This window comes from Lissotriton helveticus, chromosome 10 (genome assembly GCF_964261635.1).
Source record: "Lissotriton helveticus chromosome 10, aLisHel1.1, whole genome shotgun sequence".
NCBI lineage: Eukaryota > Metazoa > Chordata > Amphibia > Caudata > Salamandridae > Lissotriton > Lissotriton helveticus.
In genome coordinates this window covers 25,455,645-25,473,922 of record NC_136071.1, presented here as the reverse complement: position 1 = coordinate 25,473,922, position 18,278 = coordinate 25,455,645, and the positions used below count along the sequence as shown (strand labels likewise).

Here is an 18,278-nt window from a genome sequence, read left to right as displayed (position 1 = left end):
GCAAGACTGACGATGAGGGCAGGTATGTGCTTATCTCTGGAATGTTGTATGGGTATAAAATTGCCATGGTGTGTGTCTACGGCCCTAATGTTGACTCCCCTGCCTTTTTCCAACATCTACAGCTTCTGCTGCTTCGATCTAACATTGACTTACTGGCGATGGGGGGTGACTTCAACCTCTTGATGAATCCCGGCAGGGACAGCACCTCCCTCTCCCCGGTCTGCAAACCGCTTGCCCGCTCAGTGATGGCGGACATCTGCTCACACTTTTCCCTCATCGATGTAGAGGCCAGGGCGCACCCGCACACCCCTGCTTACACACATCATTCAAGCTTCCATAACACCAGCACCAGAATAGACTACTGGCTACTCTCTCCAGGCGTGGCCGGTTGGATGTACGCTCTTTCCACGCCCCCGCGCACACTGTCCGATCACTCCCCGGTGGTGTTGACACTGGCGATCCCGAGGCTGGGCGGATATGAAAGGCAGTGGCGTTTCCCCGGCAAGGCCTTCCTTCAGGCTACTGAAATCATGTAGAACTACCCATCATTGTCCCCAGATCTCTTGATCATATTTACAAATGTTATAGACTTGGGCAGTGATCCTTCGGTTTACAAAGAGGAGATTAGTTGAGGTCTGTTACTTGGTTACACATATAGTTCAGGCTTTGACTTCCGGCAGCAGAGCCAGCCAATAATACACAGATCGCTGTGTATAGAAAACTCATTCCTTCTGCGACAGATGATTATTTACTCCGTTTGCACAACATGCACAGGGCAGTGCAAACATTTCTCTCGCTAGTCAAATAAAGCACGTTTATCTGCAGAGCTTTATAAAGTCCCAGAAAATCGTTAGAAACATAAGGTAAAAAGAAACACAATGGTTTCTAAAACTGTTCAAATAGTGCAATCAATGTCATGTGAGTACACAGAACAAATGTCATATGTATTCAACAATGCCACTTGAATAATGTAGCAGGAGAGGACCAAATTATGTGGCATGCTGCATAAATTATGTGGCAAGAAAAGGCAAATTATGCGGCACATTTTCTAATAGTATTACTTCATTATTTTGTCATTTTTAAACAAAGTAACACTGTCTGGGCATTGGTTGCACCTCATTAGCACCAGTTTAATACCCAAATATAGAAATAAGCAACAGAAAGGTGACCAGTCCAGCTTTGCAAAGGACCTTCCACTGCGCTGCAACACGTATCACTGCATTTTTTGTAACTTTTGAACTGGTTAAGCTAGAACCAATTTTATTTGTAAAAATGTGTCGATTATGCGGCAGGAGTGGCAAATGCTGCAAATCTAAAACTATGCAAAACCTGCAACAGACGCACAATTCCAGTGGCCCTAGTGTTAGACCATGCAGAACTCAGCAGTCAGACTTACTGATTCCCACTTCACCCCACTCCTCAAAAACCTCCACTGTGTCCATCACAAACAGGCACTTTTTAAACTCCCCACACATATATACAAACATCGTCCACCCTGGGTTAGCTTAGAGGTTTAAAAATACAGTCAACCATAAATGAATGCCCAATGTAAAACTAAATTCATAAAATAGGATCAGTTTATTCTCACACAAAAACTGAAAGCTAATACCTTCAAGTGAATTTTTTCATGTGCACTGTATAGAAATTGCAAGCTGTCTATTATGTATATCAAAGATGCATCTGATGCAGAGAAAAAAATACCCAGTTATTTTAGCCCAGCCTAGTATCGCTAACAATCACAAACAATAGAAGTTCTAGATGTTGCTTTGTTTATGTCACCATAGGTTTAAATGGACAGGGATATCAAACTGGGTGAAAGATTTACAATATAGTGGTTAGTATAATTAGCACTTGCAGCACAGTGCATGGGGAACAAAGTGCTCCAGTGACATAGGTAAAACAATGTCTCAAAAGCTGCTGAAGACAGCTCATGGTTTTAGTTAAAGTAGACAAAGGGATAGATCATTCTGGTCCGGTCCTGTTGACTCTTCAACTCCGATTGCCACAAAGTGCACATGGGTCTCATCGAGTGCAAACATGTCAGACTACAGCCTGTACAACAACAAAAAAGTGAGGAAAGGGAAACATTGTTATCAGTGTTAACCAATTATTACAGTTATGTTACAGCGCTGAACCAACATTTGAAGAAGTCATTGCCCCGAGTCATTCTAGTTTAACTAGATGCAAGGGATCCCCCATTTGGAATTTTTCTTACAGTACCTTTATGGCGAGAGCTTCACTGAATGGCACCATTAACAGCCGCATTTAGAGGAGTTACCTTAAGCACAGATGGTTGGGAATTAAATAAGTCCCAAGTTCGGTTCCAACTATAAACATCAATGTTTCAGTAGTTTAACCCTTTTGGGGGGGGGGGGGGGGGGAGTCATGTTAAAAGTTAGCTGATCTAAAGGTTGGCTGGTAGATACCAAGAGGCTGCTTTTTAAAAGGATTCTGTGCTTTTGCAGCAGTAGGCTTTGTGAACGGTTATCAGACCCCTTTCAGGGACACAGGGCAAACAGGCGTTACTGGGTCCAAGCCATAGTGGTCGGGGTTTTGTGCCTCTAATGTCGGGAGGCCTGTCCTACTGTGGCTCTAAAAATGGGTTAAGTACAACAGTTTCCATACTTTTCTCAGGATAGCAAGGGTGAGCATTGTGGGAGCCAAGACCTCAGAAATCAACAAACAAACAAAATACTGCCCAGCACTGGTGTCTTGAGCAAAATAAAGCATTTAATACACACAGTGCAATTAGGGGATTGCAATACAGGATTAAATCCCTGCTCGCAATTCTAGGCGCTACACCCTTCAGTGCAGACTCCCTGCTAACAGGGTTCCCCCCGTGCATGTGATCCACGTGGTCTAATTTGTGTTCATTCTGGTTAGCCTCAAATGCAATCATTCCCCAGGTATATGCACGCAACAGTGCAGTTGGCTTTTCCCCTTGTGCAATATTCATATGGGAAAGGTCTTAGCACATGCTGCTGGCTTCTCATTCTCTAGTTTGCACTAAGCTGTTATGCATCGCAGTTAGCTGCTTTTCACAGTTGGAATACTGGCGTGTACAGGACGAACACATACAGCAGTCCTGCTCCAATATTGGAGCGGTCAGTGCTACTCCGGCAGCCTAACTGTAGGAAAGCGCCCCTTATTGCATGGTTAACCCCCACTATTCGCCTGATATCTGATGCAACCTGTCTTGATGTGCCCTGGGTCCCTGCCAACCAGGATCCCAGGGCCTGTGTTCTTTCCCAAAATGGTACTTTTGTACCAACAACTGACACATCCCTGGCCGCCGGTAAGCCTCTTGTAAAAAGGTACCAAGGGCACTGTGACCAGGTAATGCCTCTGCAGATCCCACTGGGCCACCCTTAGAGGCCCTGGACCTTAACACCCACACTCCGCCATTGCAGGCCACGGATTTTGGTGCAGAGAAAAGTGAAGCCTCGACACGGCACACATCTCTATGTGCCATGTCTGCAACCCACTGCCAGAGGCCTAGGTAAGTCTCCCCTCTAGCAGGGTGCAATAGCCCACAAGTGAGGGTACAACGTCATGAGCCCTGTACCCCAACAGTGTCTCAGTCTATTCTTAGACATTGTGGTCTGAAGCTGGTCACTACAAACTCCACAGCTCCATAATGGCATTAGCAAAAACTCCAACGTTTGGTAGCAAACTTCTCAGGACATTAAACCCACACTGATGCCAGTGTGGGATTTCATGTAAAAAGTACTCAGAGGGCATCTTACATATGCCCCCTGAAAATCTACCAGCCCTTGTGTGATTCTTGAATGGCTGCCCGCCACTTGCCACCACCAGAGGTTTCGGAACCCCTGGATAGAGAGCCTCCGCTGTGTGTCCAGAAACAAACCCCATCGTGGGCAGATGCGTCATGCCTCCGCCCCCAGCATGGCTAGATCCACGAAGGGGAATCTTCAAAGGCCTGTCGCCTTTGGAAGATGTCCCTGCCTTTTGCTGCCCCCAGCAACTGGCTCCCACCGGTTCTGCCCCCACTTTGGATAGGAGAATCAGCAGGAAAACCACGCTAGGAAGAGAGGTGTGCCCACCTTTGCCAACCTCACCCCTCAGGTAGGGGAGGCGAAGCCCACATCTCAGTCCCCTCCATCTTGAAGATGAGGGGACCCAGCCAATTAGCAAGAGGCTCATGCCCCTCTCCCACTGGAGCATGGCATAATAGGGGGTGTACCCACCCCAAAGGAGGGTCCCATTGGTCCTGACCTGCACACCCCTTTAAACGCCCCTAAATCTAGTACTTAGGGGCAACCCTGAACCTTGCCTCAGATTTGAGGAAGAAAGAAGAACCGAAGAGCCGTGCTGACCCAGGAAGAGAACACCTACTGCTTTGGCCCCAACCCTACCAGCCTGTCTTGACTCAGACCTGCCTACAGCAAAGAAACTGGCGTGTCCAGTAGCCCCGCCAGAGCCCAGAGGACCTGCCCAGCACTCACCTTACAGACTATCTTCCATGAGCACTAGATTTGCACAAGCCAAAGACCCCCAAAACCAGAACCTGTGTCCCGGCGGTTACACAGTCCTGCACCACTCTGCACCCGGCCCGAGTCAGAGTGGCTCAACATCACAAGTAGGTCTCCCCAGTGATCCTGGCCTGGGATCTTGTAACTCCCGACAAGCTCCGAGACGGCACTTGCAGCCTCAACCTGAAGGGTCTACCCCCCAGGGGTGGGTAATTTGTATCGCCCGACACATGAAGATTTATTGCAAGGGCAAGAAGTTTTAATTACAGTTTTGTCCGACGGGCAAGTAGACAGTAAATTATAGACTGAGACCAAACTGTCCTCTGACTTCTTCAAATTAGCAGCGTGTCTCGTCCTCAGTGTAATCACCTAACCCAGGCACACATGAATCGGGACACAATTTATAGCAGGATGCAGAGGAGCCTATTTTCGATTATATAGCCCACCTGGGCAGTCGAGAGAAGCCAGGTGAAATGAATGATGAATTGCTCGGCTCACCACAGGTACCGATTGTAGTAAATTGGGAGTTATGATGCGGCAGTGATTCCTTAACGCTTATAGTACATTGGACACAGCTTTTGGATCTGATACTCTGGAAATGACAGAAACAAGAGTGTGCACATGGATTTTAAGAATTTGAGCTCTGCCTCTTGATCACAGACTCCGTGCATGCGGGCTGAACCACATAACTGTACATAAAAATAAGTGCCTTATGTTCACAAAGTAAAGCAGAGCATGAACTTTGTCTAGCACAGAATTTTCCAAACTAGCACATTCAAGAGAGAATGGTCTGTATGAAGTATTTCCTTAGAGCACGGGGCAAACATGGAGGTTTTGCAGCTGGAGAACACTTCCAGCAATGGCGGGTAGGAGACAAGCTTTTTTGCCCCTTGCTTTTACCAGACTTTTTTTTTTTTTTTTACTTAATTCACCCTTCTGATGCTGCCCTTTCATTGCTCCACCCTTGGCTCTCTCGTGCTGAACCCAGGTCGCTCTCCTCTGCTCCCGCTCCCCCTCCCCTCTCGCCTCCTCGCATCAGAGGCTTGCATTAAAGTGCTTGGATTTCTTTTGTCATGCAATTCTTGGGCTCCTCTCTTTGCACATTGCTTGCGGTCTGTGCTTGATGTCTCAGCCTCTACTGTGTCAATCAAATCTACATTAAAGTGCCTTACTTTCCCTGTGGGACTCTCCTGCAGCCCACAGGCCACCCCTGTTTTCATTTTCATGAGCCTCTAATTTGTAAACCAGTGTCTGCACTACGCTCTTTTCTTTCCCCTGTGACCCTGCATTATTTCCTTCACCAGCACACAGGAATCGGAGGCCAGAAACAGAAAACTGAAGGGGCAAGGCAGAATTTGCCAGAAGGCAGGTTTGCAGTGTTAAGTTTACCACAAGCTAAAAGCCTAAACCTTACTGTCTGTGATACAGTCACCAAAATCTTGCATCTGAAGCTGAGAGGCTTTATATGCTGGCTCTGGATAAAGCCCACAAGATTCCATGGCTGGTCTATATTAAAGCCTTGCTTACGAAATTAGGCAGACCCGAGCTTTTCCATTCTCCTGGTTGTATAAAAAGAGAAGATGTGAGGGAGATTAAAATTGCCCTGTTAAACTTATTTACTGCTGAGCGGGAGGCAAAGGAGATGGAGAAACCACTTGTAAGAAGGAACTATGGATTGATAACTGCCCCCGGACTTGAACCCTATCTCCTTCTGGTAACGAGACCGTTTCATCGGTTTGTTTTAATTAGATTTCGTTTTAATTTAATACATTTTATGCTTGGTTCTCTCTACCTGGGACACATCAGAAAAGGCTAAACCCTGCGACTGTGATAATTTTTCAATACAGGACACACTACATTTTATGATGTTTTGTGACCACTACGCAGAAATGAGGAAAAAATATTTGTTCCCGATTCTGAGGGAGGCAGGTTTCCTCCAGGTGAGGCCCGCCCTCCTGTTTTTGTAATTTTTAACTAGCGCACGGGTCACTTTTCATGTAGCAAGTTTTCTGGTAGCATGTGTCCGTACTAATAAAGGTCGCCGTAGGTTACACTATTTCCTCCCAGTGTATGAATTGTAAAGCTGGACTGGTCACCTTTCTGTTGATTATTGCTGTATTTGGATGTTCACCTCATACTAATGAGTTACAACCAATGCGAACCAAGTTTAAAAATGATTAAATAAATACGATTACAAAATGTGCCGAAGTATGTCACATACTTTGCCTTTTCTTGCTGCAGAATATACTCAAGCCATCCACATAATTTCATCCTCTCTTGCCGCATAATTCCAGTGGCCCGACTATAGCTCTTGTCTGACTTAACAGGTGTACCCGCATGTGTTCCAATATCCAACATTTTACCTTATTTACAACAGGAAGTTCTGAAAGCTCTTTTTATCCCTACTACCCCTAGCAAACACTTAAAATTAGGGTTAAAAACAGTGCTCCGTTGCTGTTTAGCAACTTACTGCAGTTTTAGGTGGCTCTTATTAAAATGAGTTAACCTTTATCTGAACACTACTAATCTTGCAAGATTAGGAAATGGAGGACCAGAAAAATAAACCATTTGCCCAGGACCACACAATGTAGCTAAGTGGTGGGGAGTCTAGGTTAGAGGCTCAGCACTCATTTGGAAGCTGATAAGCCACAAGAAGCTGGTGCACTGCACGCTAAGATAAAGCAGGTATGTGGAATGGTTACCTCAAATGTACCAGGAGGGGTAAATAAACAAAGGAGCATGTATGGCTGGATAGTGTGTTTGTGCAGTACATAGAAATGGAATTCTTAAAAGTGTACAGAGTAAAGCGGATATAGTAATGTAAATGTGTCCAAATAAATCCTGCTTAGAGCAGATAGGTTGGTGAGGCCCTCTGTTGCTTCACGACAGCGAGACTTGTGGCTTTCAGGCTGTAAATGCATCTCTGGGCCTAGAAGTATGCCCTTTGTGTTGTGCTGGCTTTCTCTACCCTATGCCCTTGATTCTATATTACAGCTACATCTTTGCAAGGGAGCGGTGCTTGAAATGGCACTACAGAGATACGGCCAGAGCCCCGAGGCAGTGAGAAAGGATTGTTTTTTATGCTACTGGAAAGTAATCGCATGCAAAGCAAGTGAATAGGCTACATGTAGAGTGTCCCGTTAAAAGCTGCGAAACTCAGAAAGAGACAACGTTACAAACCTTTCCAGAGATGCAGCAGAAGAAAGTGAAATTGTGCTTATGCTGTGTGCTTTAGTTTATTTCAGAAATCACAAAATGCCAACAACAGAACCTTCCCTACTTAACACACCAACCACATCAACTTGTGTGAATGACACTTCCTTATCTTCTTTACTATCTCAGCACGCTGTTCATTTTTCAAAATTCCCTGTCCAACTTGTCTTTGTCTTGCTGTCTCAACCTCCTGCTATTGGTCTTGTGCCCAGTCTAAACCTCGTGGTATCTCTTTTCCCATCTAAGTCGCCTTCCTTCTCTTCCTTTTGGATCTAAATCCTTAAACTTTTACTCTTTCTTTTGCTCCCAATTGGATGCTCACCTCTGTCCCCTCTCAAACTCCTGATGTAAAACCACCATCCCCCCACTTCCCTTCCCTACTGCTCTCCATTCTGAAAGTAAAAATGATTCACAAACTATTGTGGAAGGTCACCTCTAGGATGTCTGCACCCATACCCTCTCAAAATGCCTCCAGTTTGATAGATCAGTCTCTAGTCTAAAGCTGAGATGGGGAATGTTTTGAAAACAAAACCGTTTTTACTGCTGCCTTTTTTTTTTTAAATAGACCCCTTGTTCTTTTTGCTAGATTTGTCCTGCAATATACATTCCTCATGTTTTTCCTCTTACACCACTGTATACTTGATTTAAAGCAAGTCACCTGACATGTTATTTTAGATCATGTGCAGTTCAGTATATGAACTGCCCTTGTATCAGTTCCATATAGCAAGCTGGGGCAGGGTAATTTACCCGTCCTCAACTGTTAGTTTATGGTCCTGAAGGAGTGTCTGCCACTGTTTTATAAACCTGTATAACAAATTGAGGCTTGGGCTTGGTTGAATAGAATACTGACCAGCAAACCAGTATTGCAGGACTTTCGAGCAGCTGCAGATTCCATCTTTGTGATGCTTACATAGAAGTCTCTGGTGCAGTAAAAATTCAAGCTTAGTGATTTTTTTCACATGCTCCAAAGGGCACTTCATTCCCTAATAATGCTTCTAGGGCGGACTGTGTAATGTTGGTAAGACTTCTACAGCATAGGCCTAAGTGTTCCTCCCCACCCCAATCTTTCTGTTAAGTATCAGTGTCACAGATTGAGTCATCCAAATAAAAACCTTAAACACTTTCAGAGATGATGTTTTGATCTAAGTGGGGATGAAATCTGAAGACCCGTCCCTTTGGAAAAAAGGAATTGTCTCCTACCCTTCACAGGACAGCTAGAAATGTCATGCTTTCCTGAGCAGGACACCCGAATCTAGACAAACACAGATCACATTCATATCCACCACTGACTATTGCATGAATCTCAAATGCATGGTGGGTAGCAGCTTGGTTCTAGCCGATATGTGACTTTTATATTCTTTGTAAATACCTTATGCAAAAAGGCTATCCTGTAAATATGTAATACTGACAAACATATTACCATGGTGTACATTATACTAGGTATTTCGGATTCGAATATGCAACCTTTGTTGACACTGTTCTCCCAAATGGATGCTTCAATGTATTGAATGTCTAAAACACATGGTCTAAAACATAATTTACACTTTTTCCCTGTCCATCTTATTGATCCAGGAAAGAGGTAAGGCAAGTAGATTTTTTTGTAGGACAAGTAGATTTCTATACAATGTTGTCCCTTGGGCAAGTAGATTTTTTAAACAATTCCACACCCTTGACCCCCCCCCCCTGACTCCCGATCATGTTATGAGATGTTGGGCCTAGGAGTTAAACTGTTCTGTATGGGTAATACTGTAATTATAACTCAAGCTAAGAAAAGTCTTACTTACCTTGTATTGAGAGATACTTCGGGTATGGTATCTAGGCATACCACTCCCAGTATTCAAATGAATCCAAAACTAACCATAGTATTCTATAAGTAATTACTGTGCAACTTAAACTGCTTTTTAAATTGATACCAACCTGTAACAATTACAATCCACACTCAATTGCATTTCTGTGTAAAGGTCTACAACTGAAAGTATATTTTGGCTACCTGTACCAAGTCCTACTTGGTTCTAGAAATAAAATACAAAGATACCATGGTTAAAACACCTCAGCACAGCTGGATCACAGGAGCACTGACGTCAACAGGCTGCTGTAGTGGCTTGATGCTTACGTTCTGTAGAAGGCTAGGTGCAGTTCACACTTTGAACCAATTCTGAGTGAGAACTACAAATATTGCATTGCCAGTTTGCATGGTTTGATAAATTTGATCATATTGACACCCTTAATGCCTCATTTTACCTTAACCCCTTCCATGCTCATGACGGAACGGTTCCGTCATCAGCGTCGGTGCTCCGGTGCTGATGACGGAACATTTCCGTCATGAGCCAATACGGTTTTAAACCCTTCAGCACTGCAGCGAAATTCGCGCAGCACTGAAGAGGTTAATAAAAAAAGCAAATATACATATCTAAATAAGCTGCAAGACAAAGTAGTCCATTAGTGGAAAGATGTTTCCACAACAACCCCATCCTTTTAATGCGTATACAATGATTAAAATCAGGTTAAGGACTCCCATGTTCTAACCAGTTTCTTTAACCAGCTCCTGTGTAAGGACATGGCATTTGCTATAGAGTTGAAGTCCATTTCCAGACTGTTTGCAGCACTGTTTACAGATAAATAAAATGGAGACTAATGTTATAATAAATTAATTCCTTTAGCCAAATGTTTCAACGAATCCAGATCACTAGTTTGTAGATTAAACGAAATCCTCAACCACATCCAATTTCAACTTTAAGACTTCCACAGACCAGTTCTTTCTAACCAGATATTGTTTACAAAGTGCACGTTCAACCACAGAATACAATAGTTTGAGATCTTACAAAATTCAAGACCTCAAAAAGGAGATTGCCTGGAATCTTTACCATATAACCATGAAGTAGTCCATCAACTTTTTGCCTTCCTAGGGAACTAACAAAATGGAAAAGACTACTTGACTTTTGCAGCATGGGTTGTGAAATAGCTCTTTGCAAGGTAAGTATTACTAAATGAGAACATTAAATATCGTTTTTAACTACCGAGATTTTGTTTTTTTACTGACAGTCAAAGTGGAAAGGATGAAGCAGATTCAGAGACCAAAGAACATTTATCACAAAATGTAAGTTTCTGGAACATGCATTATTTGTTACACCCATGATAGATAGGATCACTCAGACCACTATTATCTGCTTAGATCAGCAAATGAATCCTTTAGCCACCCAACACTGGAGGGTAGTAACAAAATATTGAGGAGTTGTTAAGGAAGGCCAAATGAAGTGAGAAATAGAGGTTCCAAAACATACCTTTGTTTTATAGCCCAATCTCCAAATATATATTTATTATTTTTATCTGCAGGACCCAGAAGGGCTCTTCGCCATGAATGAGTATATAGTTCTGCATAGTTCTTTACAATAGGGGGTGCAACATCCCGTGGAGTCAGTTTTGATGCAGAGGATAGAGCTATAGAATTGTCTTCTGGAGTGCGCATATTTTGTTTATTGTGGATTGGGCAATGATGTTGGTTGTGGACCTAAATTATACAAAAAAGGGATTCATTAAATGCTTGAATTAACCTCAGCCACTGGTAATTGATCTGGCCGCATCCCTGTCCATTGTTCTTTTGAAGTCATGCCACCTCAGTTTGGACCCACCATATGTAAATCAGTCTTGACCATGCTCCAAGGAGAACAGCCCAGCCTGAACCGTCAAGCCAGGTCCTCCCTGAATCGGAACATAAGCGAACGAGAACTGATTTTGCCCCAGTTAGGGCTCATCAGCCAGGTATAGCTTGGTTCGACTAAGTGTGCCCACATCTGGGCATATCTGCCTCACTTGCAGTGAAACACTAAAGTATACAAAAAAAAAAAAAAGATGGATGGAATGCCTGAATTAATCTCTGCTACTGGTAGAGAAGCCATATGTTCACCCTCTCCCTGAAAGGGGAGCAGCTTCGTGGTAACTATTGAAATATGAATTGATGAGGGTTGCTGCCTTTGAGGGCGCTGAGACAAAGAAGTAATGTATATGTGTATATACATATATTTTGCTTACATACTGCAGCTGTCTATGTTTGCTCTGCTCCTAAAATCACTATACGTGCTAACAATTCTGAACTGAATAGTAACTCTCCATTAGTATTGTGGCTCACTGACCACATTAAATTGCCAATTGCTTTTTTGCAATGTTCATTTACAAGTGTAATTGTGGACTACAATGACTGGCTGATTCGAAAGGTTAATACCTGAAAATGAGAAATACTATTGGGAAAAAAAACTTCTAGGATGTTATTTGCACCCACTAGCTTCTCATTAGAGTTCATAATAAGGCTTTCCAAAATCAGAGTTGCTCTTCGCCAATTTCTGCTGTTAAAATCGTCAATCACCCACTATTATTTATTTATCTCAAAGGTTTTATATAGTGCTACTGGACCCAAGAGTATCAGAGCGCTTTAAAAGGATGGTGAAAATAATGAGATAAAATTAACAATTAAGGCAAAACGTTACGGTATGATAATGCATTCAACAGGGCTAAGGGGGCAAAGAAACAGAGATAAAATGAAGTGGAAAATGAATATTAAAAGTTAGGAGGCAGAAGGGGGAAAAGTAAAGAACTGGTGTTACTATTATCCAGCTCAGATGGACTCATGTTATTAACTTTATTAGCATAAAAACCTGTGCTGGCCAGTTACATTTTGCCCACAAATTTCCACAGCAAAAACATGGCCATAATGTGCATGTTTAATACATTTTGTCAGCACAGCAGTTTAAACCGTGCATTGCATGCATCTCGTGAATCCTGCGAGTCTGACCTTGCAACGCTGATAAACTAGCAGTCGGTTCGTGTGTCTGCTGAGGAGCAGCGGGTCTAAGCTGCAGGTCAGAAGCTTCAATCGTAGTAAGAGTTTACTGGGTGAACATTTATATTCAATGCTGCAAGACAACTCACTAGGTAACGCATTTGCGAAAAAAACATACTTATAACGCAGATGGCACAAATATACACTGCTCCGAGGTTGGAGGATACTGAAGTTCAGTTAACATACCTGCCAACTCACACGGTGCTACCGTGTGTCACGATTTCCGCCCCCTCCACTCATTCACCCGGTGAAGAGACGTAATCACACGGTGGCATGGAAAACGAGCTGAAAACCGCTGTAAACAGGAGGTTTCAGCTCATTTTCGGAGGCTTTGAAGTGCAGACATCCATTACGAGGTGTGAAAACACCAAAGGACATCAGCACCAGCCTCCATCACCCTTTTATTACTTTTTGATAGGCGCGTGTGGGGGCTTGGTGAGAAGCTCTCAGCACTTAGCCCTGACCCCGCCTCACACTGGCATCAACATGTGTAAATTGGCAGGTATAGAGTAACCAAATCATAATATCAAGTGCTTATAAACGAATCACTATGCTTACTGCAAATATTAATTTAGACCTATAATACATTGCATAAATAGAAAATTCAGAAGTGCTACTAATCTTGCCTGCCCTCACCACAGGATGCGCCGAATCTTCCAACAATTCCTGCAGACTCCTGGTGCTGCTCTATACGCATTTTTGGCAACTACCATATAAAATAGCACGATAGGAGAAGAGAGGTTTTGCTTCACGGTGGGTAAATATCCTCCAGACAGGAAGCGCTTGCGTTGAATGAATAACGAGAATCCGTTTCCAAGCCGCCTAGAGCCACCCCCTTTGGGCAGAGATATGCTTATCGGCATAGCCGGTATTTTTGAGTTAAGGACCCACAAAAACAAAGCCAGTATTGCTCGCTTGTACTAAATGCCCCCAAAATAAACAAACCGAAAGGAAAAATCACTTTAAGGGCGATTCGAATAATCTAAACTACTGCTGTATTTTTATTGGCAGAAGCAGAACTGCTAAGTTTGAAAAAAATATACACGGGACATTTTTCTAAATCACATTTGCTTCGCACCGGCCCCATGCGCTCTCAGATTCTCAAAGCATGAAGACTCTCTGAGGCAGGTCTCTCTGAGGAAGGCGGCAGCCGCTGGTGAAGGACAGGGACACACTTCCACCTAAAGCCATGTCCGCGGCTCGGGGCGCCCCACTAGCCCGCCGAAAGCCCCACATACTTGCGGGCTGGCACTGCTCGACGAGGGGGCGTATTTTGGGCTATCGGGGCGGCGGTTAGCTCCAGCGTTTGAACGGCCAGCAGAGCTCGTGAAAGGGGCCGGTGCAAGTTTACTACTTGTACGCGACTGGCAGAGGCGGCTCATTATCATAAAAGGGGTCGGGCCTGGCGGACGGGGGCCGCTTCTTCCTCTTTCCCCAGTCCAGGCGCAGCAGCGGAGTCTGTCAGAGCCGAGCCCCCGCCTTCCTCCGCTCCGACCGCGGGTCTTTCCTCTCCGGGCCCTGCCTGCGACACCCGAGGTGAGGGGGGAGCACCGACCCCGCGCGTGAGGTGACTGAGGAGCATTGGCCCCGCGCGTGAGGTGACCGAGTGCTTTATGGGAAAATTCCCGCGCGCGCTAACGGCTGCCTGCGCCCTCGGGGCGTTAACGGCTCGCGGCAGGTGAGGGAGGGGCGGGGGCCTGCCCCTCCTCTCGCTCGTGACGGAGGCTCGCGACCCGAGAAAAACGGCGCGCGTGCAAGCCCCGCAAACGACGAGGCGCGCGCTTCTAGACCTCCTATGACGTCTTTATTTGTATGTGCGTTTTCATGTAGCGCTTACTTTAGCCGAAGGTGTCAGAACCAGTTACATTAACAAAATGGCTTCGTGTATTTTATTACCTCGCATCCTCCTGCGCTGTCCAGCGGCAGCTTATGTTTTTTCACAAATTTGTGCACATTTGTTTAATTGTTATTCTCTTTAATTACCGTGCTCTGTTACGTTTGCAGTACGCGACCCTTCTCTGATATGGCGCTCCTCGCGCGCGCTCTCAGGCATGCGGACTAGGTGTACTGAGCGGGCGCTCGCGCCCTCTACAGGTTCTTGACGCTCCTGCGGCGCGCGCAGGCGCGTGAAGGGTCAACTTGGGGCGGGATGGATGGGGAGGAAGTGAGGTAGGAGGGCTGCCCTGCGCGCGCCAACAACGACTCTAGAAACCTTTCGAACCGTGTTGAGGGAGGTGTCTGAATTGAAGCTTCTCTAATAAACTAAATTCTAAAGGTATACTGAGGTATCCTGGCGTCTGGGGTGCTGAGTGAATGATGTGCTGGAATACTGGCGAGTGGTTTGCTGGGGCAGCGAAGAGATAGGCTCAGTTGGAGGAAGGATGGGACCTGACAGGACCTACCCAATGTTGCTATACCCTAACATGGAATAAATAACTAAATTTCTACTTATGAAAAGCAACAAAGAGGAGGGGGGGGGGGGGTAAAGAGGTGTAAAGATAGAATCAACCTCCTGTTCAGACTAAATAAACAATAAGATTCTACCCTAATAAAAATATTTTATTTTATTCTTAGAGGTTAGAAAAAGTGTGTTAGTGATCCATGAGATTGTCATGGAAAAGCACTATGTGTTTTTAAAATACCCCTCACACACTAAGAATCCCTTAGTGTCATGCTTCATCATAGGGGTCTTCCCGTCCCTCTTAGGGTCGGGGTGTGCGTCTACCTACAGAGACGGAGCATTTTTTTCAGTGAAATAGGCTATGTGTAGTGTAAAGGTGAGAGTGGTAGGGTCTACAAAAGATGTGGGGTGAAGTTTAAAAATTCCCCTGGCTAGTGGAAAAAACACATTTTATTCACTTCCCTAGCTGAAAATATAAAAAATGGGGAGAGACGTAGGGGGTATACTATAATGAGATGCCCCTTACTGGGACATAACCTGCACTTGACTCGGTCTGACGACCCTATCCTCAATTTCAACCTAAAAATATCGTTCCTTGCCTTTTTTTAAGACCTGAAATAATTAAAGTTTATACAAAAACTTTAACCAGGTTGCTTGCTTAAGGCTGACTTTTAAAACACATATTTTTTTCTAATAAATGAAGCAGTGCTAAATAAATAAATGGCATAAAACTACGCCACTCTACTATGCACCACTGCAATCTTTGCCACTGCACTCTCCACCACTCCAGTCTAGGCCACCCCAATCTACTTTGCACAACGCCACTCTGCACTCTATACAATACACACTACGCCAATGCATCTTACTCTGTAACACACAACTTTACTCCCCTGCGCTTTATGGCACGCTAATCTACTCTATTACTGCACTCTACAACACTTTACTCCATTATGGTCTGCGCCACTACACTCTGCTCTGCAGCACTCCACTCTAAGCAACTTCGCTCTACACAGAAACAATATACCCCATGCCAATTCATTCTGGCACACCACTCTATGCCACTGTATGCCAATGCGCTCTCCACCACTGAACCCCTCACTGCACTGTATGCCAATGCATTCTACTCCACTCTACTCCACATCACTGCACTCTACGCCACTCTACTCTACACAACTGCACTTCATGCTACTCTACTCGGCACTGTACTATGCACCACTCTAATCTACCCAAATGCTTTCTACAATACTGCATTGTATGTAGCTGAATTCTATGAGGCTGCACTTTACATCACTATGCCCTGCAACACTCTACACCAGTCCATGCCCATGCACTCTACTCAACGCCACTCTCCTCTATGCCACTAACTTTTAGCCATGCTGAACAGAAGGCACACTGGTGTACAATATGGCTAACACATTAACAAAGCCAATAGCTCTTCCCTAGGCAGGACCTATTGCCTGTGCCAATGCTTGTTTTAGCTTTAAAAAAATTATATATATATTTTTTTTTTAGTAGGGCATCTTTATGCCACCTCAATGCTCTCTGAAGCATTTTTCTACAAGGGGTGGCAACCCCAGTCTGCAAGCAGTTTGACTGCGAGGAAATCGTTGTTTGGCAAACCAGAATACGTTTTTTGTGTGAGAGCCATTAATTGTTTCCACTTTGCAAAAGCAGGTGTAAGGTGTTGAAGAAGTTATTTTTAATTATATCAAGTAAAAGTAATAAATACACCTTCGAATAGATGTACTTAATTGGATCATGGAAACATTTGGGATAACTTCAGTTGGTTAATTCTTCATACACGTATTCTAGCAGTCTTTCCTCATCATGGTCCTTTCTTATTGGTGTTGAATTCATTGCTGGGTGACCTGTTAAAAATAGGCCCTTCTGTTTAGTTCGCTCAACTTGATAACTTCCATGGTTGAAGAGCTGAATCCCTTTGGACTTTGAAGGGAATGCAAGGACAATGCAAAGAAACAATAAAACTATGTTTAATGAACGTTAACAGTAAGCAATTTAATAGTTCATTGGATTGTCACTGTCCTCGCTAATTGAGGCTGTGCCAAATTTGTAATTAGATTATCTGTCCGGGTCAATCAATCAGGGTTTATAAAGCGCGGTTATTCACCCGATTGGGTATCCACGTGCTTGCAGGTCTTGGAGGGTTATTCGAACAGCCAGGTCTTGAGGGGCATTCGGAACTCCAGAAGTGACGTGATGGTATGGAGTTGCCTGAGGATGCTGTTTCAGGTCCTTGCTGCGATGTCCACTTCTGCATTGGTAGATGCGGGAAGTATGGGCAAGTGAAAAGGGGGCAGGGGTGAAGCTTAGTTTTCTCATTGGTTAGTGGAAGTTCAGGCAGTGGTTAATGTAGGCGGGTCCTTGGTTGTGTAGAGCCTTGTGTGCATTAGTCAGCAGCTTGAATTAGCTTCTCTTCTGTACAGGGAGCCAGTGAAATTGTGTAAGGTTGAGTAGGTTCATCGGGGAAGGCCGATAATGAGTCTGGCTGCAGCGTTCTGTATGGTCTGAAGTCTCTATAGAAGGTTTGCGGTGATTCCTACGTAGTGGGCGTTGCCGTAGTCTAGTCGGCTGGTGAAGACGGCCTCTGTTACAGTGCGTTTGGTGTGTAGGGGTAGCCACTTAAAGATCTTACGGAGCATACGCAGAGTGAGGAGGCAGGCGGAGGAGATGGTTTTGATCTGTGATTTAATGTTGAGCTTGTTGTCAATAATGATTCTGAGGTTTCTGGCGTGGGCGGAAGAAGTGGGTCCTAGGTCTGATGGCCACCAGGAGTCGTTCCGTGTGTTGCTAAAGATCAGTACTTGCATCTTGTGTCTGTCCAGCTGCAGGCAGTTGTTCTTCATCCGATAGGCGACACTTGTCAAGCATCTGTGGAAGTTGGTTCTGGTGGTGGTGGTGGGGTGATCGGTGAGTTAGAGGATGAGTCAGGTGTCTGCGTAGGAAATTATGTTAGACCATGGAATCTGACGATGTTAGCCAGCAGGGTCATATATGTGCTGAAGAGCGTGGGGCTGAGGGAGGAGCCCTGGGGGACACCACAGTTGATCTCCTTGTATTTGGAGGTAAAAGGTGGCAAGTGGATCCTCTGGGTTCTTCCGATAAGGAAGCAGGTGATCCATCTGAGCGTGTCCCCTTGAATGCCGATGTAGTGGAGTCTTTTGATCAGCGTGTGGTGGGATACAATGTCGAAGGCTGCAGAGAGGTCGAGGAGGATCAGAACTGCTGTTTCTCCTCTTCGAGGAGGGTTCGGATGTCTGGGTGATTAAGGTATGGCGAGATAGGTAGAATAGAAAGATTTGCTAGTCTTGTTTTCTTT

At 44.7% G+C, this 18,278-nt stretch overlaps 2 protein-coding genes across 7 annotated transcripts in view; one reads left to right on the top strand and one right to left on the bottom strand.

Annotated features, from left to right (window-relative positions):
- Positions 1-13,378, bottom strand: part of LOC144785799 (uncharacterized) — a 672,618-nt gene extending 659,240 nt beyond the window's left edge. The window contains exon 1 of the mRNA XM_078664619.1: positions 13,177-13,378. Coding sequence (XP_078520745.1) covers positions 13,177-13,237 — 61 coding nt within the window. The 5' untranslated portion in view covers positions 13,238-13,378. The remainder of the gene's footprint in view (positions 1-13,176) is intronic.
- A 560-nt stretch (positions 13,379-13,938) lies between these two features.
- The window catches only part of EMD (emerin), an 88,263-nt gene continuing 83,923 nt past the window's right edge, over positions 13,939-18,278 (top strand). For 3 of the 6 annotated variants that reach the window (XM_078664628.1, XM_078664629.1, XM_078664624.1), the window contains exon 1: positions 13,941-14,076. The gene's annotated coding sequence lies outside the window, so the exon portion shown is untranslated. Of the gene's footprint in view, positions 14,077-14,117; positions 14,139-14,716; positions 14,816-18,278 lie in introns of those variants that run through there. The other 3 variants (XM_078664630.1, XM_078664625.1, XM_078664627.1) reach the window with 3 other exon arrangements.